The following is a 23,307-nucleotide window of genomic DNA, read 5'->3' as shown; positions in this document are numbered from 1 at the left end:
GTGCAGGGGTGTTTGGGGGTGCAGGGGTGTCTGTCCGCAGGTGCAGAGGTGCCTGTCTGTGGTTGCAGGGGTGTCTGTGGGGTGCAAGGGTGCCTGTCCAGGGGTGCAGGGGTGTCTGTCCGAGGGTACAGGGGTGCCCGGGGGTGCAGGGGTGGCCGGGGGTGCAGGGGTGCCTGTCCGAGGGTGCAGGGGTGTCCGGGGGTGCAGGGGAGCCTGTCCGGGGGTGCAGAGGTGTCCGAGGGTGCAGGGGTGCCCGGGGGTGCAGGGGTGCCTGTCCGAGGGTGCAGGGGAGCCCGGGGGTGCAGGGGTGCCTGTCCGGGGGTGCAGGGGTGTCCGGGGGTGCAAGGGTGCCTGTCTGGGAGTGCAGGGGTGTCTGGGGGGTGCAAGGGTGCCTGTCTGTGAGTGCAGGGGTGCCCGGGGGTGCAGGGGTGCCTGTCCGGGGGTGCAGGGGTGTCTGGGGGGTGCAAGGGTGCCTGTCAGGGGGTGCAGGGGTGCCCGGGGGTGCAGGGGTGCCTGTCCGGGGGTGCAGGGGTGTCTGGGGGGTGCAAGGGTGCCTGTCAGGGGGTGCAAGGGTGCCCGGGGGTGCAGGGGTGCCTGTCCGAGGGTGCAGGGGTGCCCGGGGGTGCAGGGGTGCCCGGGGGTGCAGGGGTGTCTGGGGGGTGCAAGGGTGCCTGTCAGGGGGTGCAAGGGTGCCCGGGGGTGCAGGGGTGTCTGGGGGGTGCAAGGGTGCCTGTCAGGGGGTGCAAGGGTGCCCGGGGGTGCAGGGGTGCCTGTCCGAGGGTGCAGGGGTGCCCGGGGGTGCGGGGGTGCCCGGGGGTGCAGGGGAGCCCCCGCGCAGGCGCCGGGTGCGGCGGGCCGGGCGGGCGGCGCTGAGCGCAGGGCCGGGCGGGCGGCGGCAGCAGCGGCTCCCCCCCCCCCCCCCCCCGCGGTCCCTCCCCGCGCGGGAGGTTCCTGCGGCTCCGCGGCCGAGGGGTGTCGCCGCCGCCGCGGGCGGGGCCGGGGCCGGGGGCGGCGGAGCAGGGCTGTGCCCCATGGCGCTGGCGGCGGCGGCCCGCGCGCGGGGGCTGCGCGCCCTCGGCCGCCCGCTGCCGCTGCCGAGGGGCCGGGGCGCCCTGACCGCCCGCTGCTGCGGCGGCGGGGCCGGTGTGAGCCCGCCCGGCGGCTACGGGGCCTGGCGGGAGCGGGCGGCCCGCGACCCCGGCGGCTTCTGGTCGGAGGTGGCGCGGGGGGCGCTGCGCTGGGACAGCCCCTTCCACACGGCGTGCGAGGCCGGCCCGGCCGGCGGCGGCGCCGCCCGCTGGTTCCTCGGCGGCCGCCTCAACGTCTCCGGTAAGGCCGGCGCCGCCGGGCATCCCCTCAGCCCCGCCGCGCGGCGGCCGTTGGCGGCGGCCGTTGGGGCCGTTGGCGGCGGCCGTTGGCGGCGGCCGTTGGCGGCGGCCGTTGGCGGCGGCCGTTGGGGCCGTTGGCGGCGGCCGTTGGCGGCAGGTGTCGGCCTTGGGGCTCGCCGGCAGGTCTGCCCCGCGGTGTTTTTTCTGCTCGGGCCCCTCCGCCGGCGAGGGAGGAGGAACCGGGCGCCCCCCCCACCCCGGGGCAGGTCGCAGCCGCCCCGTGAAACGCTGCAAAACGGGCAAGAAACGCGAAGCTGCGGGCAAAGCCCCCAGAGACCCTGCTGAGCCCCAGGCCGGCGGCCCGCGCCGCCCCCTCTGCTCCGGTGCCGTCCCCGGCGGGCGCTTGCCCCGCGCGTGGAAACCGCCGCGTGAAGACTTGGCGAGGCCCTTCTGAGGCGCGGGGTGGCGGCGGGCCGAGACGCCGCACGCCCTCCCTTGAGTCGCCTGTGCCAGGCTTCGCCCTGGGGGGCCTCTCGGGCCACCCGGCGCGGGGGGGTGCGGGGTGCTGCTCGGTCACTGCCCGCCCCAGATGCGGCTGCAGCCTCTCGAGGACGAGGACTCTGCAGCGCCCGTGCAAAGGTGAACCGGGGGAGAGCGGTGCAGAGCCCGCTGATCGTCTTTTACGGAGGCAGCCGCAGTCTTTGTTTTCTCTCTTAAACGAGAAGCTGGTTTGAGTTGCATCTTCCAACTTCATCACTAATGGGAAGAAACAGAAGATATGCTATGATTGCCTTGCGCTGCCTTGTAAACAAAACAAGAGCAATGCAGATAAGGGAGAAATGTCCTGTGTGTGCTGGGACCGGCTACGCGCACCTAGAGCGTGAAGTGCCAGCATCCCGTTCAGAGGCCTTGCTCCTGCTCGCTTACCTTCGTGAGGGCGCGTGAGCCGAGCCTGTCGTGTAATGTGCCGCTCAGCCTGCGTCGGGGGGCATCTAGGAAAGGCAGCGTTTCGTTAGGTGTTCGGGCTGACTTTTGCTGCATTCGCAGTAATGCCGTTACCACGGCCTACGTTGCAGTTCCTGTAGACAAGGGACAGGCAGATGAGGTGACACAAAGAACTGAAGTTGCCAGGCAGAAACAGTTCAGTTTCTGCAAGACTCGAGACCTATTTCAAACAAAGGCTCAACACGAAGGGAACGGGAGCCCAGGCAGTTCCCTCTGAGAGTAGTAAATACCTCTTACCTTGTTTCTGGCCCTGTCTTCCGCAAAGTCTTTTCTGCGCTGTGGCCCAGCTTCATCCAGTGGGATGAAGCCCCAGCGCCTGTCCAGGGCGTAACTCGGTGGTGAAGTCTTTAACAGGGAGGTATGGTTTTAAACTTCATCTCTCATTTCCTGGGAGAGTGCTTGAGAGCTTGCTAGGCTGTTGTTCAGGAGTGCAGAACCTGTTAACATCTCTGACCACCTTGTTTCAAAACAAAAGAGCAAACCCTCCTCAGGTCTTCCAGGGAACACAGCTGAGCATCTGCCCTCAAGGGAGGGTTCCCGGCTGTGGAACCCAAATGAAGGAAGGGGTATGCCCAGTCCTGTTCCAGGATCCAGAGAGAAGTGAGATTTTAGCTAGGCTTCTGTAACAAGACTTCAGTTATTCCTGCTGAGAGGAAGATCCTGGCTGAGTACAGAGACTTTTGGATCTGTTTCTTTCCTCCGGATAGTGGGGCCAGTGCCTTGTTCTGGATCTCACATGGACCAAGTGTCTAAAATCTAGGTATCGCTGGAACTGACTTTCAGTTCGTTTCTTATATCTGGTTCTTCTTCTGCAGGTGCTAAATGCCACTCAGTTTTCTTTGCATAGTTAAAAAATACAGAGACTGCTGAAAGACAGATGCACAGAATTAAAAGGTTTTCCTGTTGCCTTTTTTTTTTTTTTTTCTTATAAAGCAACCAAGAGATGAGGAGCTTGATACTTGGCCAAAGCTGAATGGCTGGTTTTCTCCCAAGAGGCTCTGATTTTGTCCCTTGATACCTTGATTTGAACACTGACTATGAAAACATGGAAACTCTTCAGGTCCCTGTCCCAGAGCATCCTATATTCCCCTCTCCAGACATAGCTGGATTGTAGGCAACTGAAAAAAACTACTGCTTTTTGCTTGGAGAGACCTTGCAGTAGCATTTGCAGGAAGCGTGAGATTCGGGCCTTGTGGGGTTTATTGCAATATAGCTTCTTACCGGGTAAGACCCCAACAACCTACTGCACTTCCAAGGCACCAAGTTCTCGGGAGCATGTCTCGCCAAAATAAACTATTTCTGTGTGCTTTTCCGGGCACTGTCCAGGAGGCAAGAAAGCTTAGGGAGAACCCATTACAGTGTAGCCATGAGGGGAAGGTCACTACCTTCTCTTCTGTAAAGTGAGCAAAAGGCACTTGTAAGAGCAGGAAGGAATTAATAGCCTTTGGCCTTGAGTCACCTGTCAGTTCTTACTGAGCAAGGACCTAAAGCTCACACTTGGCTCAGCTGAGGCTTACTGCAATACAGGTTCTCACTGAAAGCTAGTATTTCTGCTCACGAGGAAGAAATGTTGCTGGGGAAACGAATCCACGTTAATGTGAGCTACTGGTAGTGTGGTGCAATACATAAGGGTATTGCTAGGGGTCCCAGACCAAATTGCAATGCAGCTAATTACCTGTGGATAGATGAAAGAGTTCTTGCAGGAAACTGTATAATAAATGTCTAAAGCATTCCTGACGAGAGCATTTGACCTCCTGTGTCATACTAAGATGACATGAGGAATTGTTTTATCTCCTTTATAGTATTTCTGCAGGAATTATAATTAAAAAGTAAAAGACTTTAAACCATGAAAGAGCTTTTTTTTTTTTTTTTCTCTTGTGAGATTATATTTTTGAGATCAGTGGTTGTTCTCTAATGAAATACACTGAAACCTGAGGGGATTCTACCCCCTGTCCACTTTTAGGGACTCATTCCCACCTTATGTGTAGTATTGTAATTCAGATTTGATCGTGGAATAGCAGAAGCAGACTACAGCAGGCTGTAGCTTATTTAAACATCACAAATTCTGACAGCCCGATAGGCAGCTTTCATTGCACTTAATTTATCTGGAAAAATAAAATCCGTCCTCACCAGTATTTGCATTTCTAGGAAATATGATCTGAAACACTGCATTTTTTTTTTAGGGTTCTCTATGAGTTATGCAGCATTATGCCTGACTGCTTTTTTAATAACAGCCTATTAAAATAAAGTAACTGCCTTTAGAAGAATGTGATGAAATACATCACATTCGTGTATACGTCACTGTGTAATGTAGGCTTAGGTTTGGAATTAATATCTTACACGGTTAATCTCTAACCGTTGGGCAATGCTGAACATGCAGGCAAGTTTGAGTGCATTCTTTAAAAGTTCCTTTAAGGTGGGTGCTCTCTCGGTTCATTTGGACCATCCCATCTCACACAGTTGTCCGAGGTTCCTCTACAGCTGTGGGAGGGAGGGTGTACCTCCAGGAGGTAATGCAGCCTTCGCTTTTTAGGAGGTGAAGCACACAGTTTGAGACCCTTCTCAGATGTCTAGATGAGCCAAACTGACACCCTGTGTTGCTATCCGCGTACACTTCTGACTTCTTAGGCCTCCGCTGCAATCTGTGAGTTTATGCTCGATCCCAACGTTTTAGACATTTTCATTTAGGGGAGAGATTCAGCTCAAGGGAAAAAAAAAAGCAGAAAAAAAGGTTTTGCATGAGCTCTAACTAGAAAATTCAAATGCTGCAGTGCTAAGAACACAACTTGGGAAAGACAGTCTGTCAGATTTATAGAGTGAAATGCTCTTCTGGGAAGGAGGAACACTGGAAGAGCATCACAGACAGTTCTTCTTGTCTTTGTGCTGGTGGGAGCCGGGAAGAGATTTTCTTCTGGTTTACACACAGCTCCTTTGGGTGCCAGTGGAGCTGAGCTGGCTTGAACTGGCCAAGGCCTCTTGTGGGGTTGCCATCTCTAAGGCAGCTGTACTGATTTAATGTAGTATGTTACGACGTCCTCATAGTGTCAGAAGTGAGTGTGTGGCTAGCTAGCTGGCAGCTGATGTTTCATCTTATGCTTACTTGCCTTGACCAAGCTAATTTTAGAGAACACCTTGCATATGATCAGGCTTTGTTTAAACCTCTGTTTTCTTGCAGTAAATTGCTTGGATCAACACGTCCAGAAGTCTCCGGACAGAGTGGCTTTGATTTGGGAGAGAGATGAGCCTGGATCTGCAGTGCATATTACGTACAGGTATGCCAGCTTCTCACGAAGCTTTACAATGCCTGGCAACATTGTGGAACTGGGAAGAGAGCTGCTCTCTCAAATCTGACGTCTGTGAAACTCTGCTTTCTTCCAAGGTACCCCAGCACTGAGGACACGCAGCCACAGCGTTGCTGCTGGGTTGTTGTATCATGATGAGGTAGCTTCTGAAAAATGGAGTCATGTTCCCATCTAGAAATGGTACTCTTCCCTTGGGTTCTTCATGGGGAGGTCTTCCTGATCTTAGACACCTATGTGATAAATATATTACAGGGCAAGAGGTACAATGGATGTAAATAAGCAACAGTAGCTGAAAATTGCAGGTACTGATCTGGCGGCTTCTTCTGGTTATGGCTTTAATCACGGCTGCCTGTAGTTGCTTGCTGGCGTGCTTTGCGCCTGGTTAACCTGAGAGGAGGAGCAGCCCATCAGATAGCACAGCCTCCCCCAGGGCAACTCTAGCCTCCCCCTCAGGCTGTGCTACTTGAACTATGCTGAGATACGCTGAAATAAGCCCTCAGACTCTCTTCTTGGGATCTCAGGAAAAATGACAAGCCTTTTCTGAATAGCAGCAGAACTGCTTTTTCTTGGCCCACGGCGTGCCAAAAATGTGTTCGAAGGAAAGTATATTTCAGCCTGTGGACTTGGGATTGCAGTGACTTGAAGACAACTTGTCCGCCCTGAAAACTGAGCCCATCTTTGTGCAGCTGCACAAAGATATGAGACATAGCAACCAAGAAGAATATCTAGGTGAAGGACTAGTTAGAAACCTCGGTTTTCAAATGTTGAGAGCCATGTTCCTGTTTCTGCCTGATACTAGTGGTACCCGTGGTGAGATGTGGCTGCATTCTGGTGACACGTTTTATCAAGAGAATTTGGTCCTATAAGGTGGAAAAACAGATTGCCTAACTCTCCACATCTCACGGTTAAATCAGGAATAGCTGTGCTGAAAGCAGTGGTATTATATGGGTGTATGCAAGGAGAGAATCCCGTGTTTTGTCTTGAAATACAGCCTCTTCGATGGGCTTTGGGCTGCATTTTTAAAGGTTTTAAACTGGGCAGCAGGGTTTTCCAAGGCATGTTTGTACTGACCTCCCTTTGAAGCTGAGCTTAGCTGAAAACTTTTTCCAGTAACATCTTGTTTTGTCTAGAAGTTTTGTTGGGGGAGGCATATTAGAAAAAGAAGTGGCACAGAAACTGTAGTGACAGTTCAGTAATCCTCAGCGAGCCTTCTGCAGTAGGGTAATCTCTGAAGGTTAGCTTCAGTGCAGGACAGGCCCTGAGTGAAGGCTGGAGTGATGAAAGGGATGCTGGGTATCAGGAGGACCCAAACTCTGGTGTCTGATCTCTGCTTCTGTGGCAGAGAAAACATGATCCTATCTTTAGGATTTGGGTGCATTGATAGTGTGACAAGAGCCTTAAGCTCGTGCACTAGGAAGGTAAACACTTTAATTCGGTTGTTGTTGTCACTGACCAGCCTTGAGGAAGGTCCTGGAAGCTCAGCTGGGAGGTGTCTAGGGCTTAAGCGCTAGGGAGTACAATGCACCCATTTGCTCTGTTATCTGCTTTGCAAAGCTGGCTAGCGAGAGCATTTTCTTCTTATTGATAAACCTTGTGAGGCAGGAGGAAAGATAAAGCTGCTGGTGTGGACGCTCTCCCTACTCCTTTGGGGAGCTGTCAGCAGCAAGAAAACAGCAGAGCGTTGGCCCTGTTCCCATCGCAGCCTGCAAAGGAAGCAAGCTGCTGTGCAGGAAAAGGGCTGGAATGGCTTCTTCCTCAGGGATATGTGCTTGATCAGTTGGGCAGAAAAGTCTCCTCCATGCACTGGCTGGAAATGCAGCGGCGTTGGAAAGTGCTGCCCCAGCTTGCCCGTTCTCGGGAGAAGTAAGAGCCTTTGTTTGCCTCTGCTGTGCCACTAACTGCCCAGCTTGCAGTGGGCAAAGAGCTGCTGGGGCCGTGCTGTGAGTCCTGCTGCAGTCATGCATGGCTGTCAGCCAGGCAGGCTGTGTTCATACGACGGGGTTTAAGTGCTCCTTCCCAGGATGGGAATTCTAACATCACCTGATTGGCGAAGATACAAAAAACAACGGTCAGAATCTTTCAGCTTTGCTTGAATGGTTATCGCTGCCCTTAGCAGCTCACTTGTAATGAGTGCATATCTTTTTATAAAAGCCTCTGCTATAAAACTGAATTGCCTATTTGGAAAGTCCTGCCCGCTCCTGCAGCCCAGGGTTGCCCAAGAGAGAGGCACTAACCTGCTGGAGGGCACCTGGCTCCTAAAGCAGCCTCAGGACCTCTCTCCTGCAGCAGGGAGGATGGGTAAACAGCTTTCACCACCTGTGTTTGATGTAGCCCGGGTGCTGGAGCCATGGTTAAATGGCACAAGAGCATCAGGCTGCTCAAGTCACTGGTTCGCACCCTTATCTCAAAAGATCTCTTTTACTACAGAGGTTTGTCCTGACTCTCCAGTCAATGCAACTGAGCCTTTTATGTAAAAAAGTTGCCTGGCCCCTCTTGTGCTTTTCTTTCCCCCTAAGAATTTCATTTTCCATCGAGTAGAAATTCAGCTAAATTTCCAGTTGTCTCCAATTTTGAATGAGAAGGGGGGAGAACTGGTTTTTAGTGCTCTGCAGCAACAGGTCATGCCACTGTCCTGAGCTTTGCTGGCTGCAATCTGCAAAGAGGGGAGAGATCATGCCAACCTTTGGCTCTCTGGAGGCCAAAACACAGTAAAATCATCATCATTGGCGGGGCACGGGTGGGAGAGCAGATAACCTGAAGGAGTGTGCTGCTGTCAGTGGCTAGCTGAATTTGTTGGTGGAAGTGTCCAGCTGGGAGTGTTTTGTCCCATTCTGTGGATGTTGTCAGGGCCCAAAAGCCTTGAAACCTTGGCAGGGGAATTTCCTGAGACGTTACTGAGCCTAGGTTTTAGTGTGATCTATTATCAGTTGGGTATATAAGCAGACAGTTCATGGCTGGAGCTGTTGGGTTGCAAGCTCCATAAACCCAACAGTAGGGAAGGTTAAAGACAGCAGGTGAAGTTACAGCAGACCTCCCCCGACTGCAGTGGGGTTATTTATTCTCTTCAGCATTCCCGTGTTTACCACAGTCTGCATGACTTGGCCACCTGTGAACACGTGTTACCTAGCACTGCAAAATCCTGTGTGCACAAGCCCAGAGGAGCAAACTAATGGTGCATGGTGCATGCGTGGTAAATCTCTTGCTAATTGGCTGAATCCCTCTGTCAGCCGTCAGGATGGGTCACAACTTTGTCAGACTGTTCAAGAGCGTGCGGCACATCAGGTTGCAAAGGAATTGCCCCAGCATGGAAAGAGGGCGAGAGTCCCTCTCAGAGGGACAGTTGGGCTGGGAATACAGACTGAACTAGTTGTCTGAACAAGATGCGGTTTTATGGAAAGGGATATTGCCGGAGGGAGCCACGCAAAGAAGTGGGCAGCAGTAGGCGTGAGCTAAGCTGGTTTTGAGAAGTTTCAGGATGGGTATCAGCAGAAGAGTTTTCTGGTGCAGGAAAGGTTGTGGGGAGAGGGAACGTTCAGAACGTGAAATACAAGTTAAGGAAAGCAGAAGCTAAGGGGCCAGGAACTGGGGTCCAGAGTAGCTTTTCGGCATGTGAGGGTGAGATATGCAGAGGGGTAATGGTTGAGCACCTTTGTTAGCCGTGTCACAGCTGCCTCCAGAGAAACCCCAGTGTGATGGTTTCTCAGCTAGAGCTGAAACAGTTGAGATTGTGTAGGAGATTGCAGCAGAGATGGCAGTTTAGGAGCCACGTGGGTACTTGTGGGTTATGTAATGTGAAAAGCGTTTCTCAGTGACAGCAAACCGTTCTAGTGTTGACTTCCTAAGGTAAACTCACAAGTAAATCTTGCCAGGGCTTATAGGCTTACCCCATCCAAGGCAGCCCTGGGGACTTTTCACTTCCTCACCTGAAAGCGTTTGCAAGGGCTTGTCCTCACCTTGTGTTCAGGATGTCTGAAAAAAGGCTGGAGGATTGTGGGAATGGATTTCTTGTTTTAGCAATTGAACCTATAGTTAAAAAAATCATACTGAACCCTATATTTTTCAATTATTCTCACTAAAATGGAAAAATGTTGAGGTGAAAAAGAAATGCATGTTTTCTCCGTTTAGCAAGAAGTGAGGACAATGGAGAGTTAAACTGAGGCACTATTCATTGAAGCTGCAGTGAGGGGTGACTAGATTTGCGCATTATCCTTGCGGCTGGAGCACTGATGCAGGAAGGAGAGTTGGGGTCTGAATACCTACTGCCTTCCAGAGGACATGAACACGTGTTCTGAGTGACGATGCCCTTGGCTCTGTTGTCATGAGGTATGGAGACAGGCTTTGATCTCAGCTGTTCCATAGTGACTCATGTAGAGAGCAACAGCTAGGAAATGGGATGAAGGTGCTAGGCTGAGAGATGCCCAGATCTTTATCTTTTTTTTTTTTTTTTTAAATAAACTAGTTGGTGCACTTGATCTGAAATGTCAAATAGTTTCAGCCTGATGCAGACTTTATTTCCAGGAAATACATCATTCACTACAAGAAATACTCAACCAGTCTTAGTGCTGAGACAGCAGAAAACATGGTTTGTGCTGAAGCTATTTAATTAAAAACATACTGTTAAAGCCCATGTAAGGCATTAGATGAATTAGAATTATATCTAGAAACGCTATGCGAAAGGCTGTTTGCTGAAGAAGGTTGTGATACATTTTTGTCATATGAAAAGAACTGGCTTCCTTTGTTTAGAAAACTGCAAGCTGTCATCTTGTAGTGAAAGATAACATCAGAGTTCTTAGAAGAAATGTTTCTGTCAGGCATCCCTAAAATGCATCAGAGAACTGCCATTTGTTGGTTTTACAGGAGTCTTTGTTCCAGACACTGAATGATGGGCTTTGGAAACACAGACACCACTGTATCTGGGGAGGGAGCTGGGAGAAATATGATCTGGTAGTTTCTGAATGGACATGTCATAAAGATAGGGAGAGAAGCACTGTATCCATTAGATTATGGTTTAAGCAGAAATATTGACCTGAACAGTGATTTACTGGTTTTGCTGAAGGGCCAGCCTTGCAGCCCTTGTGCTTATAAGTGATGCTGTGGTAGCTGAGGAAAAGCCTGTATAAAATGTGATCAGTCCTTAGAAAGGAACAGTGTTAACACTTCGACTCTTGTTTATGGGCAAAAAGAAAGCACAACTTAGATATATAAAAGCAAGAATTTATTCTTAGTACAGTTTAAATCTCTAACAGTCTAATCGTTATTAGTCCAGATCTACTTATTACAGAAAAAGAAAGAATAATAAATAGTGAAAATTGTTATGCACACACTTTTTGGTTACTACCTCTTTTCCTGGAGTTATGCTCACCCTTCCGCTGCTCCTGTGGGTTCTAGGGCTGATTGTTTCATTCTGATGTTGGTGGGGCTTTATGCTGCATCATCAGCATTTGGAGTCCTTTGCCAGTAGGAGTATGATGTTCATGCTGATGGTTTCTTCTCCATCACTCTAGGACCCACTTGGGGTAATTTTTGTGTGTTTGCTACCATGCTTTTATACCTTATTCTTTCTTCATTGGTCTGCAGATCCATGTTACACCCAAATTTACTATATATGGTAGCTTTTACATGTGTTCGATCCTATTTCTTTTTTCTCTTTGTTACCCCTGAGACCAATTTTGTCTAGCTCCAGGTCTTCATTTCCTTACACTGACCTCAGGTGAGCTGATTATAGCATGAGGCTTCCAGTGTTAAGGCTGTGCCCCATCTCTTGTCATCCCCATGCCTGTATCTCCAGTTCTCAGGGCCTCTGTTGCCATACCAGGCTTATGTTTTTCTGTACTACATCATTATTATATTAGAGTCATAAAACCGTGATGGCACTGTAGAAAGATAAAACAGATTAGTCATAGCCACCTGGTTGATTAGAAAAATTGCTATTACAGCTAAAGGAATTGAAACAAAGCTGTAGTTAGGTCAAGAAAAGTTCAGATAGAGCAAGCCTAACAAGATTCATTCCCGAGGCCTTGGAAACTCAGTACAAAGCCGATGACCTGTTCCTAAGAAAGGCAATACTCTATTATAGGGCTACAGGGTAACAACAGGAGCAGACTGTACTTTTCATGGAAGAAGATTGTTATTCCGCAGCTTGTAACACGAAATGGCTATGTTACGGGCTTGTTCCAAAGCTTGTGGAAATGAGTGCACGGTGGATCAGGAGTGGCCCAAGAGAGCAAACTCAAGACTAGCTCTGCATCAGGGTAGTCATTACAAGCGTGAAGGGGGAGAGTTATGTGCAATCCAGCTTCTTCCTGCTCATGTTCCTGATGGTGCTTGTGGAGGGCTGGCTCTATTTGTAGTGCTCTTGTGCATGGCATTTAAGGCCTATCATCGTGTCTCCCACACCTGTAGCAGGTGTGTTGCTGGATTAAGACAGTGTTTCCCTCCAAGTCTGGAGGTGCTTGGTTGGAACGGGTAAATTAGGCGCATCTCTGCAGAGGTAGAGACGTACGTCTGTTTGACGTACTGCCATTTCCTAGTTCGTTTTGGCTATTTGCTTTTTGTTTGCTTCATTGCGTTCCTATGAAATCCATATTCAGCAGCCATTTCCCTTCACACCTGCAGTACAACGAACGGGTCAAACTTCTTGTCCATATTTTTAGTTGAAAGATACTTTTTTTCTGAAAGCAAGTCCAGAGTCTCTTCCACTTGTCGTTATTTTTACGTTCCCTGCCTTTGTGCATTAATGCATCTACCATGTCCCTGGCTTTGCTGCTACGTCCCATAGCTATGCTTCGCTTTGCTTGTAGTAAGGCAAGCATTAAGTGCCTCTTGGGTCCAGTTGGTTGCTGGTTCCCCATTTCTCAGTTCTACCCTGATACTTTATCCGTGAACGTGGTCCCTGTATGCAGTCCCACTGGCCGGCTCATTCTGTTTGCCCTTGCCCTTTAAAAACTGTTTGGCAGAGGAGCTGTGATCTGTTGTGCCATTAACTGGCTTTGCAGTTTCTCAGCTTTCTGTGATCAGAAAGGCTGGGCACTTCCTTTTATTGCAGCACGTTTCTTTCTCCAGAAGCTGCTCCACTGAGATCCTCCCGTTTCCCGTCAGGCTTGCACTCAGGGAACCAGCCGTCCCTGGGTGTCCCCGGAGGGAATGCCCAGTTCCTCCGTCAGCCCCAGGTGGTTCTCTTCTCCATCTCTGCAGAACATAATGCCCTGGTCGGCACAGTCTGCTTCGGTGAGTGAACTGAAATTGTTTGCAAATGCAGGCAGGTGGCAAGACTTCGAGGCTTGCTTTGCATTTTGCCTTTCTCTCTCTTCTTGTGGTTTGAAGAAGCGGTATATGTCTGCTCCAAGCCTCTAGCCAGCCAAGCTCGCTCCTTTACTGGAAAGGCTAAGGCCTTTCAGGGTAGAGGTTTTTACTCTAAAAATGCTTCTTCTAACCTTCCTTTGTACCCCGTGCTTCAGCGCAGGCAGAACCCAAATGAAGGTGCTTTGGTTATCACTGTCCTGCAGGCTCCAGGGGGACGGCGTCCAGCTCTGTTCAGTGTTTGGTGTATGTTTGCAGTAGATGAGCCTTGGTTCTGATGCAGCGTGCTTTTGGGTGTGGGTGGGAGGGAGATACCTTCTTGTGCAAAGGCTGCCTGTGTTAGATGGTATTGCCACAGCTTTTCGGCAAAGGGCCAGGCAGCACAGGGTTTCAGGCCATCCCAATTGCTCATTGCTCTTTTAACCTTGCATGATGGAGCGATGGCAATGCCAGGTTTAGCATCTGTTGCGAACGGGGAAGGTGCAGTTCTATGGAGCAAGCAAGGAGCAGGTTGGGCCTGTCTCACCCAATTCTGTGTAATGGTGAGGTGTTTGGTCAAACCTGCGGGCTGAGGCAGCATGCCTGCAGGATGCTTATGCCATCCGAAGACAGGCATCTAGGTGAAGTCCTGGAAATGCTGAACTGCTAGCGTGTACTAATCACCTGTCTGTTAGGTAGCAAACAGTATGGAAAGAAGTGAGTGAGTCAAGGATAGGACTCCTGACACAGCATTTCTACTAACTCCCTTTCTGGAACTGGAGAGGAAATGCGTGTTGCTGCAATGGGAGCCAGAATGCATGCCTGGTGCTCAGGGATTTGTGGATTTCTTTGACAGAGATCTTGGCTTCACCTTTCCTATGGCCCCGTCACCTTTGTGTCCGTTCCCTCCTGTGCTCCACCTCCAAGGGAGCAGAGCAGAGCATGGCCTTCCCAGATGGGAAGGCCTGAAAGGCCTTCAGAGCACAAGGGAGAAGGCAAAGCAAATAGATCTGGGGACAAATACTTGGGCACATGTAACTAATCCTTATTGTTTATCAGCATGCTCACACATTCTCATTAAGCAAGTATTAAATCAGGGTTAATCATAAAAACTGATGGAGGCTTCTGCTCTCACTATCACTGAGTCCTAACTAAGCAAGTGAACCACTGAGTTGTTCGGAAAGGACACACTAGCCAGAGGTCTCGTGGCATTTCTGTTCAAGAGAAGTGACTGCAGATTTAAAAGCATTCACGTGTTTTTCCCTTGCAGATAAGTAGTTTTTATTTTGCTTTCTCACAACTGCCTACCTGGGACTTAATTCACTTTCTGCTCTCTACAGTTGAGCAGCAGCAAAGTTTGATTTTGTTCTCTCTCTTTTATATTTATCCAGGCTGAGATTTTTCTTTTTGCAGCATCAAATGAATTCTGGACAAGAGAATACGACCCTTTAGGACAAGAAGCAAAAACAAATGTGGGAATTCATTATTGTAGGGAGTTGTTCAGTTAATGAACTTCATAAAAGTAAGCAAAAATACGGTTAAAAGACTGCATATTTATGTAGATAGTAAGAATATGCAGTACTGTGTTTATGAAACACTTGGAAAGAGGTATTAAATGTTGTGCTTTAGAGCTTAAGCTGACCTCTAATTACATGAGATAAGACTGAAATTCAGTGCAGGGGAAAGACACTCGATATCTACCTCCTGCAAGGTTGCAATCTCTCTATTATGGCAGTTATTACTGGCTACTGCCAGAAACTGGGCACTGGGCCATGTGAACCTTGGCACTGAGCATGTCTGGCCACCTCTCTTAAGTTACTGTGCATCAAGAATGATCTATTTAGTTAATGCTACAGAAGTACTCTTAAAATAGATAACACAGAGCGGTGTGGCTGGGATTTGAGGCTGATTTTCCTTATCTTCAAAAAATGGAAGGGAGATAGTATCCCTCGAGTCATCACTGTATCTTTCTTTATAAGAGAGTCTGTGTTGCTTCATTGCTCTCACAGTGCAGATGGGGTTTTATCCTCAACCAGTTAGATGTGAAGTTACTCTCAGCCCACGGTTTTGTTCTGATATTTCCAAAGTGGAACACTTGGGCTTTCTTTTTCTAAACCAACGCACGCTTGAAAAAAAGCAAGCAAAACAAGTTTTGTTTGACCAGAAACGTTTTATTTTTGGCCTAGCCACTAGATGAAAAGTTGGTGGTTTTTTGTTTTTCAGAGCTGTGGCCAGTCCCTGGAGATAAGGATACACTGGTAGATTTGTGCTTTACAGCTTATTTTGATATGCAGACCCCCAAAATGCGTTTGTTTTTCTTAGTTTTTGCGCTGGAGTAGTTTGCAGACCCCCAAGCATCCGCAGGTCACAGATTGAAGATGGCTGTGCTAGGGAATAGAAGATATTTCTCTCCTCTAGGCCCCACTACTCAGTGAGCTCCTGAACCCAGATGACAGTTTTTTTTCCTAGAGGACTCGGAGACTCTTCTTGTCTGAGCTGATAGTTGGCATCAGTAAGTGGAAGGCTCTGCTGCCTTCGGTGAGAATCAGCTCTTTCCTTGCTATGAGACCACTCCTCACCTGACGCTGCATCCTGGACTTATCCGTCTTCTTCTCGGGGTCCTTCCGCTGCCAACACAGAGTTGTTCAGTTCAGGAGATATGACAGCATCTTCGTCCCGGGCATGGCTGCAGTCATGTTGTCCTTGGTGCAGGCATCAGAAAACATACACATACGAGTCCCTGTCCACGAAGTGCATTTTTGTTCCTTAGAGGAACGTTTCTGCTGTTAAGTCAGCACGTCACAGTGTTTACCACTGTGAATTGAACCTTTGTTCCTGTTCTCAAGTGTTCTCTGGTTTCTTTTTGTGAGGAAGTACTTGTGGTTTTATTCTTGTGGCAGCAGTATCTTAAGTTCTGCTGGACTGTACCACTTAGTTGCATGACAGAGGGAAGGCCAAACTGACGAATTCAAACTGTGCATGATCCAGCTGTTGATGAGAATCTTGTAAACATATGATTCACACAAGTGTCTCAGGGCTTTTCTTCCCTATGTATGCAAATACTTTGCTTACCCTTGTAATTTAAAACTACTAGCCGTGAAGTACTTCCAGCAGTTGCCTGACATAAAGGAAACAGCACTGGCCATTTTCTGATGACGGCTTCCATTTATGTTTGTCTCACAAGTGTTCCCAGTAACTTCTGACTGAGCCTCATAAGCTCGTAGGTCAAACGAGTGGACGCGAACTTCCGGAGACAGCAGGGCAGCCACGAGCTCGCTGGCTGCTCTACCCATGCCACAGCCCTGCAGAGCGAGGGAATGAGAGGTTCATCCCATGGGCAGTGGCTGCTCCTCTCCCCTGTTCGTCCTTCTGCAGCTAGCGTGGCTCTCTGTCCCCCCTCCTTCCTTCCCCAAGGACAGGAGCGTTCTTATGCTCTGAGTAGGCCCGCTGTCCTTTAAGACACAAAAGTCTGCGCGCCTTATGCTGCTGAGGCAACAACGTCCAGAGGCAGTCACGATGCCTCACTCGGTCCGAGTTCATCCTTTTTTGCTCCCCCACGTGAAACAGGTTGTGCGGTCACATGACAACGTTGCTTCTGTGCTGCAGGGAACTTCTGGACATGACTTGCCGTCTCGCCAACACCCTGAAGAAATATGGGATACAGAAAGGGGACAAGGTTGCAATCTATATGTCTGTGTCTCCCTTGTCTGTGGCAGCCATGCTGGCTTGCGCCAGGATTGGTGCCGTTCACACTGTGGTCTTCGCTGGATTCAGCGCAGAGTCCTTAGCTGCGAGAATCATGGACTGTAAGTAGACGCAACTGGGGAACAAACCCCTTCAGACAGTGCTCAGCACCCTCCAAGTTGTATCATTATCCAAATTCCACGTTTTCTTGATGGAAAAGAAAAGATACATTCCCAGCTGGTTGGACAGTTCAGTACTTACGAAAAGTACTGTGAAGAGCCTTTTCCTTAGTGGCAGGCACAGTATCCTCTCGCCTTAAAATACTTTATGAATTGCTTAACGTTCAGTCTGCTCTGGGTTCCTGCCAGACAACAGTAAAGCTAGAGGGAAGACAAGAGATTAGGAATGGAGCCCGATTTATTCTTTTGCAGTATAGTTGCAATGTTTCTCTGATATTCATGCACAATGCTAGTTCTGCAGCCTATATTTTGATACTATATCTACAGCAGTGAAGTGTTGGTAGCCTGGCCCCACTCTGCTAGCCACTGTACCCACGTATAGAATTGTTTTTTAACCCAAAGCACTTGTAATGTGATTAAATAAAAAGTAGTGCTAAAATACAGCAGAGGAACAAAACAAACAGCAAGTGGCCCACATCTTTACCAGTTGCATCCATTTTTGTAGGGCTAGTGCAAGAGAATGAATCTTACAACAGTTTTAATCTTTTTTTTAGTAGAGTTAATCTACAGAGAGCAAGTGCATGTTTTGGTTTCTCTTTTGCTTCTGGCCACTGGTGTGGAAATGATGGGCTAAAAAGTCCCTTTTCTGCAGCCATAGCTCTAGAGCGCTGTTATGTGCTGTGGCTTCCCGGAAGTTTCCTCACAAGGTCCTTGTGAGTTTAGAAGGCTGCAGGCATCTCAGAACATGAGACAACCCTGCGCCTCTAAGAGGGTGCTGAGTTTGGTGCTGTTCAGTTAAGTTCAGAAAGGACAGTTATATGCACTCACGAAGAGAGGATGAGAGGGAGGTAAAGAAGATGCTTGTTCAGCAAGGCCTGCTGAAGTTGTAGGAAGACTTTTACTGGTTTCAGCAAATGAGCTGTTAGCCTAGAGAAGCAATACGCACAATTACAAATGCAGCTAGGAATAAACGGTTCTGCATGTCGATTTTGACAGGGCAGAAACTGATGCACTTAAATTGCAGTGAGGAGTGCTTATGTTAGATGTTGTGAAAGACTTTCTGATGTTCATAGTAGTCAGACACTGGAGCAGACTGGTGGGGAAGCGTTGGAATAGCTAACGCTGGAGTGTTGTAGGAAGATTGGACTGACAGCTGTCAGTAGTGGTTTAGCTGGAACTGACCCTGCCTGGGGGTGGAAGGGATGGACTGGACAACCTCTGGAGGTCTCTGCCACCTCTAATTTCTGTAATTCCCAGGATTTAAAATGGTTTTGCCAGTGGCACTGACTATTTTCGATTGATGCAAGTTCTGCGTATTTATCATGCATGATGTGCTATACGTTATTGCCCAGTGTAATGAAAGCAAGGTGCGTGCATCAGAAAACAGGCTGGTATGTCCACTAATTCCCTCTTTTTTTTAGCTGGATGCAAAGCAGTCGTCACCTACAACCAGGGAGTCAGGGGCGGCCGAATCATAGAGCTGAAGACAACTGTGGATAAAGCTGTAAAGAACTGTCCGAGCATCAAACATGTCTTTGTGGCTCAGAGGACAGAGAACAAAGTCCAGATGGGTGACTGCGACGTTCCTCTTGAAGAAGTACGTTGATGTTGGTAAACCTTGCCCGTTTCCCCTGACATTTCTCAAAATATGTGGTGTTTATAGTGTTTGGGGAGAGGATCATGGTACTGTGAGAACTGTAGGGCTCAGCTCGCACAGCTTGGGAAGAACTGAGGCAGGGTTGTTTAGAACAAGCGCATGAGAGACTAGCTGAATGTGTAGATCATGCACACCTTGATATTTGGCATTGGTCTTTGGTCTGCTGTGGGCTACACTGAGAATCTGCAGCCAAGGAAGATCAGGTGGTCTCTGCACTTTCCTTTTACACGTGTGCTGGGTTAAAAGCCTATGAAGCAGTTACTGCACTGCAAACTTGGCTGGGTAGTGTAGCCATCCAAGACTTGCCAGCTTCGCTTCTGGTAGCAATGACTGGTCTTTACCCTGCTTCTGTAGCAGGTTTTCAGTGTGTGCTGAGCACCAGGCTGCTCTTCCTGTGCTGCCACAGTATCCCAGTGGGCTGATGGATATGGCTGTGTTACAGTGACAGCATGTGTACCTCTCTGCAGTCACCTAGCTCTGCAGACTTCCATTGGCACTCTGGTTAACTCCTTCCTGTAGGTCCAAGTGTTGGCCAGATCATCTTTCCCTCCATCTGTGGCTTTTGGAGATGCAGATGAAAAGGAGATGCTTTATAGTATCTGGCTTTTCCTCCTCAGATGCATTGCCTTTATTTACGGTCTGCTGGGTCAGTAAGTTGAAGCAGCTTAGTCTACATCGGGTTAATTCCAGGATGGGCAGGGGCTATGTTGCTCCATTTTAGTAGTCTTGCAAACAGAGCTGAGATTTAAGGAAGAAGTGCTACCTCAGACCAGGAGTGCACTGATATTGTTGCCATTACTTTATACTGTGTTCAGACATGCTGTTACGGTTTGTGAGCTGCCATATATGCTGTCACTGCCAAATGGTCAAGTTCCAGGAGAGACTTAATACAGTCAAAGGACAGTATAATGGTTCCCCCATGGTGGAGGGGACAGTGATGGCTTGGGAATATTTGCAGCCTACACTGCCTGGAGAAGAAAGCAGTGGTCATTTTAATGTGTTTAGCTGTCACGCCTGGGACTCTGCAGCCTAACGCGAAAGTAGTTTTATCAGTTTGCCAGCAGCAATAAGCAGAAAGAACCCATCACAGTAATTCCTGGAAATCACCTCTCTGCAGACAAGATAATTATTCGGGAGTCCCTGTGCTGGTCACATGAGATAGGAGGAAGGGCAGGCAATTAGTAGGATACCTTAAGCAGGACAAGGTAGGTTTTAGTCCTTCCTACTCTGCTAAGCACACAGTAAGTTCTTTTCCGGAGTCAGCCTGAGGCTATTTATTGTTCTGAGAGAACTGAGCTCACACCATTGTCTATTGCAGAGTTAACTCTGAAACGTAACAAGAATTCAACTGTTAGTGCCATTAACTCTTTCATCACTGATCTTTACAGCCGAAACATCCAGCTGTTGTGCTTGCCTCCCAGCTCATGGGTGCTTTCTGTCTTGACCTACGTGTTCCATCTCTTCAATCCCCTACTCACCACTGGCTTCCAGTTTGTCCCTCTGTATGCAATTTTGTGTCCTTCATACAAATTTCTGAGAAGCAATGAGAATGTGGGGCAGGGTGGAAAATGACAGTGATGTTGTACTGGCTAGCTGACTTTTTCTAATTCGCTCACATATCCCCTTTCTTAGCTGAACTGCAACTACTGTGCAAAAGCTTACAGTAAAATTTAAGCTTGTGTTGTGCTGAAGCACATGAGAACTTGATGTCAGTATCAAAAACTGGTAAGTCAGCCTGAACTGGCAATGTTAAAGGGTCACAGTAAATACCTGAGATGAGCAGGAGTGCTGTAACTCACAGGATAAGAATTTCATCTGACCCTGCCAGCTGCTCTTGTACTATTACGCTTCATTTGTCAGAAACTTTTAAGCAATTAGACCTGCTGTTAGTAGTGTTCAGTTGTAGATACAGAATGTTCACAGTGTATACTTTTAAAAAAGGCAGTAGCTAGAAATCTCTTCAAAGAGCCACCTAATAACCCTTGCAGGATGCATTATTCATCTGGGACAGTATGGGGTTTGAGAGAAGCAAGCCAACTGTGCCTTTTTGCAGCCATATGTTGAGCCTGTGGAACACACAGTGATTACTGTGTGTTTTCATGCAGCTAAGAGAAATGTTCAACATCTTCCTGAAAAATTTACAGTCTGGGCAGACAGGCTATAGAAAGGGTGCTCTTCCACCGGGAGCAGAGCGCCTTTGTGCTGTTCATCTTGCCCTGGAAGGAAGGCTTTCTCCAGGTCCAAGTGTCATACAGGGAAACTTTTTAGCGCTAGAGTTATACTTCCAGTTCACAGCATATCTTAATTCTAGCACTTTGCTTCACTGATGGAAAATGTAAATGCCATTATCACTTTGCCACCCCCAGGTTGTTCAGATGTAGAGGGTAAGTAAAAGGCTCAGAAGCAGCGGCGAGCAAGCACGTGGTAGGCATTCTGATAGTGATGTCCAAAGTTTCACTGTCTGTTTTGATCTGAAGATTTTCCTTGAAATCGCTAGGTCTGTTGTTTTTCGCAGTGCAGTTCTTTGCCACATCTTACCTCCGCCTTCTGCTCTGTCTGGATCAAGCATACGAGGCAGGACCGGGGGCTGGTTCTCATGCACTTTCATGCAGGGTCTAAGTGCTCATGAGAGGCAACATCCTTTCTCAGTTCTTTGCGACTGCGGCACTTACTGCTTTTGTGAGCGTTTTTTGGATGTTGGCCCTCTGGAAGCACCACTGCTGCAAGATGCAGTGACCCCACACATCTCTCTTAAAGCACTTTCTGCTGCTGGACTGAGCAAAAGCTGGGCCAAAAATTTGCTCTGAACTAGCAGGAAATTACCTCTGCTCTTCCAGTGGCTCTGACCCGAGGGTTGAGGAGAAGAATTCAAGTTTGGCTTCTTAGCCACCTGGTCAAAAGATGGAGTATAGGGAGAACAGCAAAGGCAGGAGAGTAAAGCGCAGAGGCTAATGGGACAGGACAGTCAGCCGCTGCTGGGGCCAGAGAAGGGAGGTGACCGCGCAGTTTAACTGTAGCAGTGCAGTTTTAAAAGAAAAAGAAAGATCCGCAACAGGATCCAGTCAGCCTTGCTGCTACTGTCAAGGTTGGCTCATGTTTGCAGCTGCACTTTGGTTTTCTAACAGCAGCTTGCAAGGGCTTGAAATGTAAGCTAGTGCCTACCCTTTTTTTCCTAAGTGTTATTTTGTCTGGCTCCTTCCCCTTGACTTCTGAGCGTGGCAGAGGTATTGGTGGAGGGACTAGATGTTATGTGTCCTCAGGAAGTTCCCGACAGGTATGTAACCTATGATACATCCATGCGCGTTTGTGAGAGGGGTAGTTCTGTGGTAGTTTTTCTCCTCGGACACTGCTGAAGTGCTTACAGATGGAGTATTGATCGACTCCAGGCAGCCAAAGTCTTCCTCCCGTTACCAATTTTTTTTTTTCCCGTAGGAGATGGCCAAGGCAGCTTCTGTGTGCACTCCAGAGTGTATGGACAGTGAAGACATGCTCTTCATGCTGTATACTTCAGGCAGCACTGGGAAACCCAAAGGAATTGTTCACACCCAGGCTGGATACCTGCTGTATGCTGCTCTCACGCACAAGGTAATTCAGATATAGCCTCTGGAAAAGGTTCACTTACCTTCTGTCAGTATTAATGGGAGAAACTCCGACTGCTGTATTCTGTGTTCACTGCCTAAGTGGCTTAGTGGGTGTAATAAGGCAGAAGAATGCCTGAGAACATATAATTAATCTTCAGGATTTGTTGCTGGAGAATATAATCCTATAAAAACAGAGCCTAGGGGTATGAATAGAAACAAACTGTGCTGTGCTGCTACTTTTGCATTTAAAGTGTGTTAGCCTTGTAGGCCAAAATTTGCAAAGACAATAAAGTGATGCAGCTGAGGAAATCCAGGTAGGTAACGTCACTGGCATTGGTAATGTGGATATGAGCGTATTAGTTTTGCAGTGGGGTGCTGGCCTTTTCACTTTTATTGCAGAGAGGATCTGGACTCTTAGAAACAACCATGTTGCATAACACTTGTTTTCTGAAGATTAAAAATTATATTGTGCTTAGTGGTTGTACATTTGTACTGATTTTCTTTGTGAGCTTGCTAAACGCTTTACCTTCCTTTCTCTTGTAAAAAATGATCACGTCTCTGCTTCCTGAGACTTCTGGTCTGTGCTCTGCATGTTAAAAGCTAGTACTGAAATGCAGACAGGATTGTTGTGAGGGATCTCCATCTGACCACGTTGGTATTGCCCTGTTTATAATCACACGCAATTCCTTCAGACATTTTATTTCTTTAGGCTGGCACAGTTGAATTTTTAGAAGATTTGAACGTGATCCCTGCAAGTTTCAGACTTCTCTGCATTGAGAGTATTGTTATATGTCAGCTTTTCCAAATGATAGTGTAATTGCCAAGGTGTCTATTTGTTTCTCAGTCCAGAAGGAAAATCTTGCATTCTGGTGCAGACACTGAGGGAGGCATTGTATGCAGCTGCATTCCCTTTAGAGGTACTCTTGCCTGGCAGGGAGAGATATTTGCAAAGGTAAGCTGAGAATTACCTCTTTTAGATAGAGGAATCAGCTGACCTGTGTGGCCTTCCTGCCTCTGTAGTCTTTGATATTCTAACTTAGATTTTAGGGGAGAGGGTATGTCATACGCTCATGGGTTTTTTTGAGTTCCGATCTGCTTTCTTTGATTTCATGCATAAAAATAATTCTGCCTTATGAGTCAGGACCTTTTCCCCATCTGGTAGAAGAATTAGATTTACAGTGGGGGGCATTTTCCCTAACTGAGACGAGATAATGAGTCCCTGAATATTTTTACTTTCAATTTGATGAACGGGGACAGGGGAGCATCTGGAAAAGAATACAGAGGAGGAGTGAT

The 23,307-nt window shown here is 48.4% G+C and overlaps 1 protein-coding gene and 1 long non-coding RNA gene across 2 annotated transcripts in view; one reads left to right on the top strand and one right to left on the bottom strand.

The window, feature by feature from the left end:
- The first annotated feature begins 1,031 nt into the window (after nt 1-1,031).
- ACSS1 (acyl-CoA synthetase short chain family member 1) overlaps nt 1,032-23,307 on the top strand; it is a 42,804-nt gene continuing 20,528 nt past the window's right edge. Inside the window, exons 1-5 of the mRNA XM_068940837.1 lie at nt 1,032-1,329; nt 5,509-5,605; nt 16,520-16,719; nt 18,198-18,373; nt 21,866-22,018. Of these exons, the coding sequence (XP_068796938.1) occupies nt 1,032-1,329; nt 5,509-5,605; nt 16,520-16,719; nt 18,198-18,373; nt 21,866-22,018 (924 nt within the window). The remainder of the gene's footprint in view (nt 1,330-5,508; nt 5,606-16,519; nt 16,720-18,197; nt 18,374-21,865; nt 22,019-23,307) is intronic.
- LOC138066918 (uncharacterized) lies at nt 1,488-4,974 on the bottom strand. The gene is made up of 3 exons (XR_011140621.1): nt 2,571-4,974; nt 2,256-2,407; nt 1,488-2,084 (listed from the first exon to the last, which is right to left on the bottom strand). It is a non-coding gene; the product is annotated as an uncharacterized lncRNA (long non-coding RNA).

Source organism: Struthio camelus, chromosome 3 (genome assembly GCF_040807025.1).
Source record: "Struthio camelus isolate bStrCam1 chromosome 3, bStrCam1.hap1, whole genome shotgun sequence".
Lineage (NCBI taxonomy): Eukaryota > Metazoa > Chordata > Aves > Struthioniformes > Struthionidae > Struthio > Struthio camelus.
Note: the sequence above shows the minus strand (reverse complement) of the source record. Positions and strands in the feature narration are given on the sequence as shown.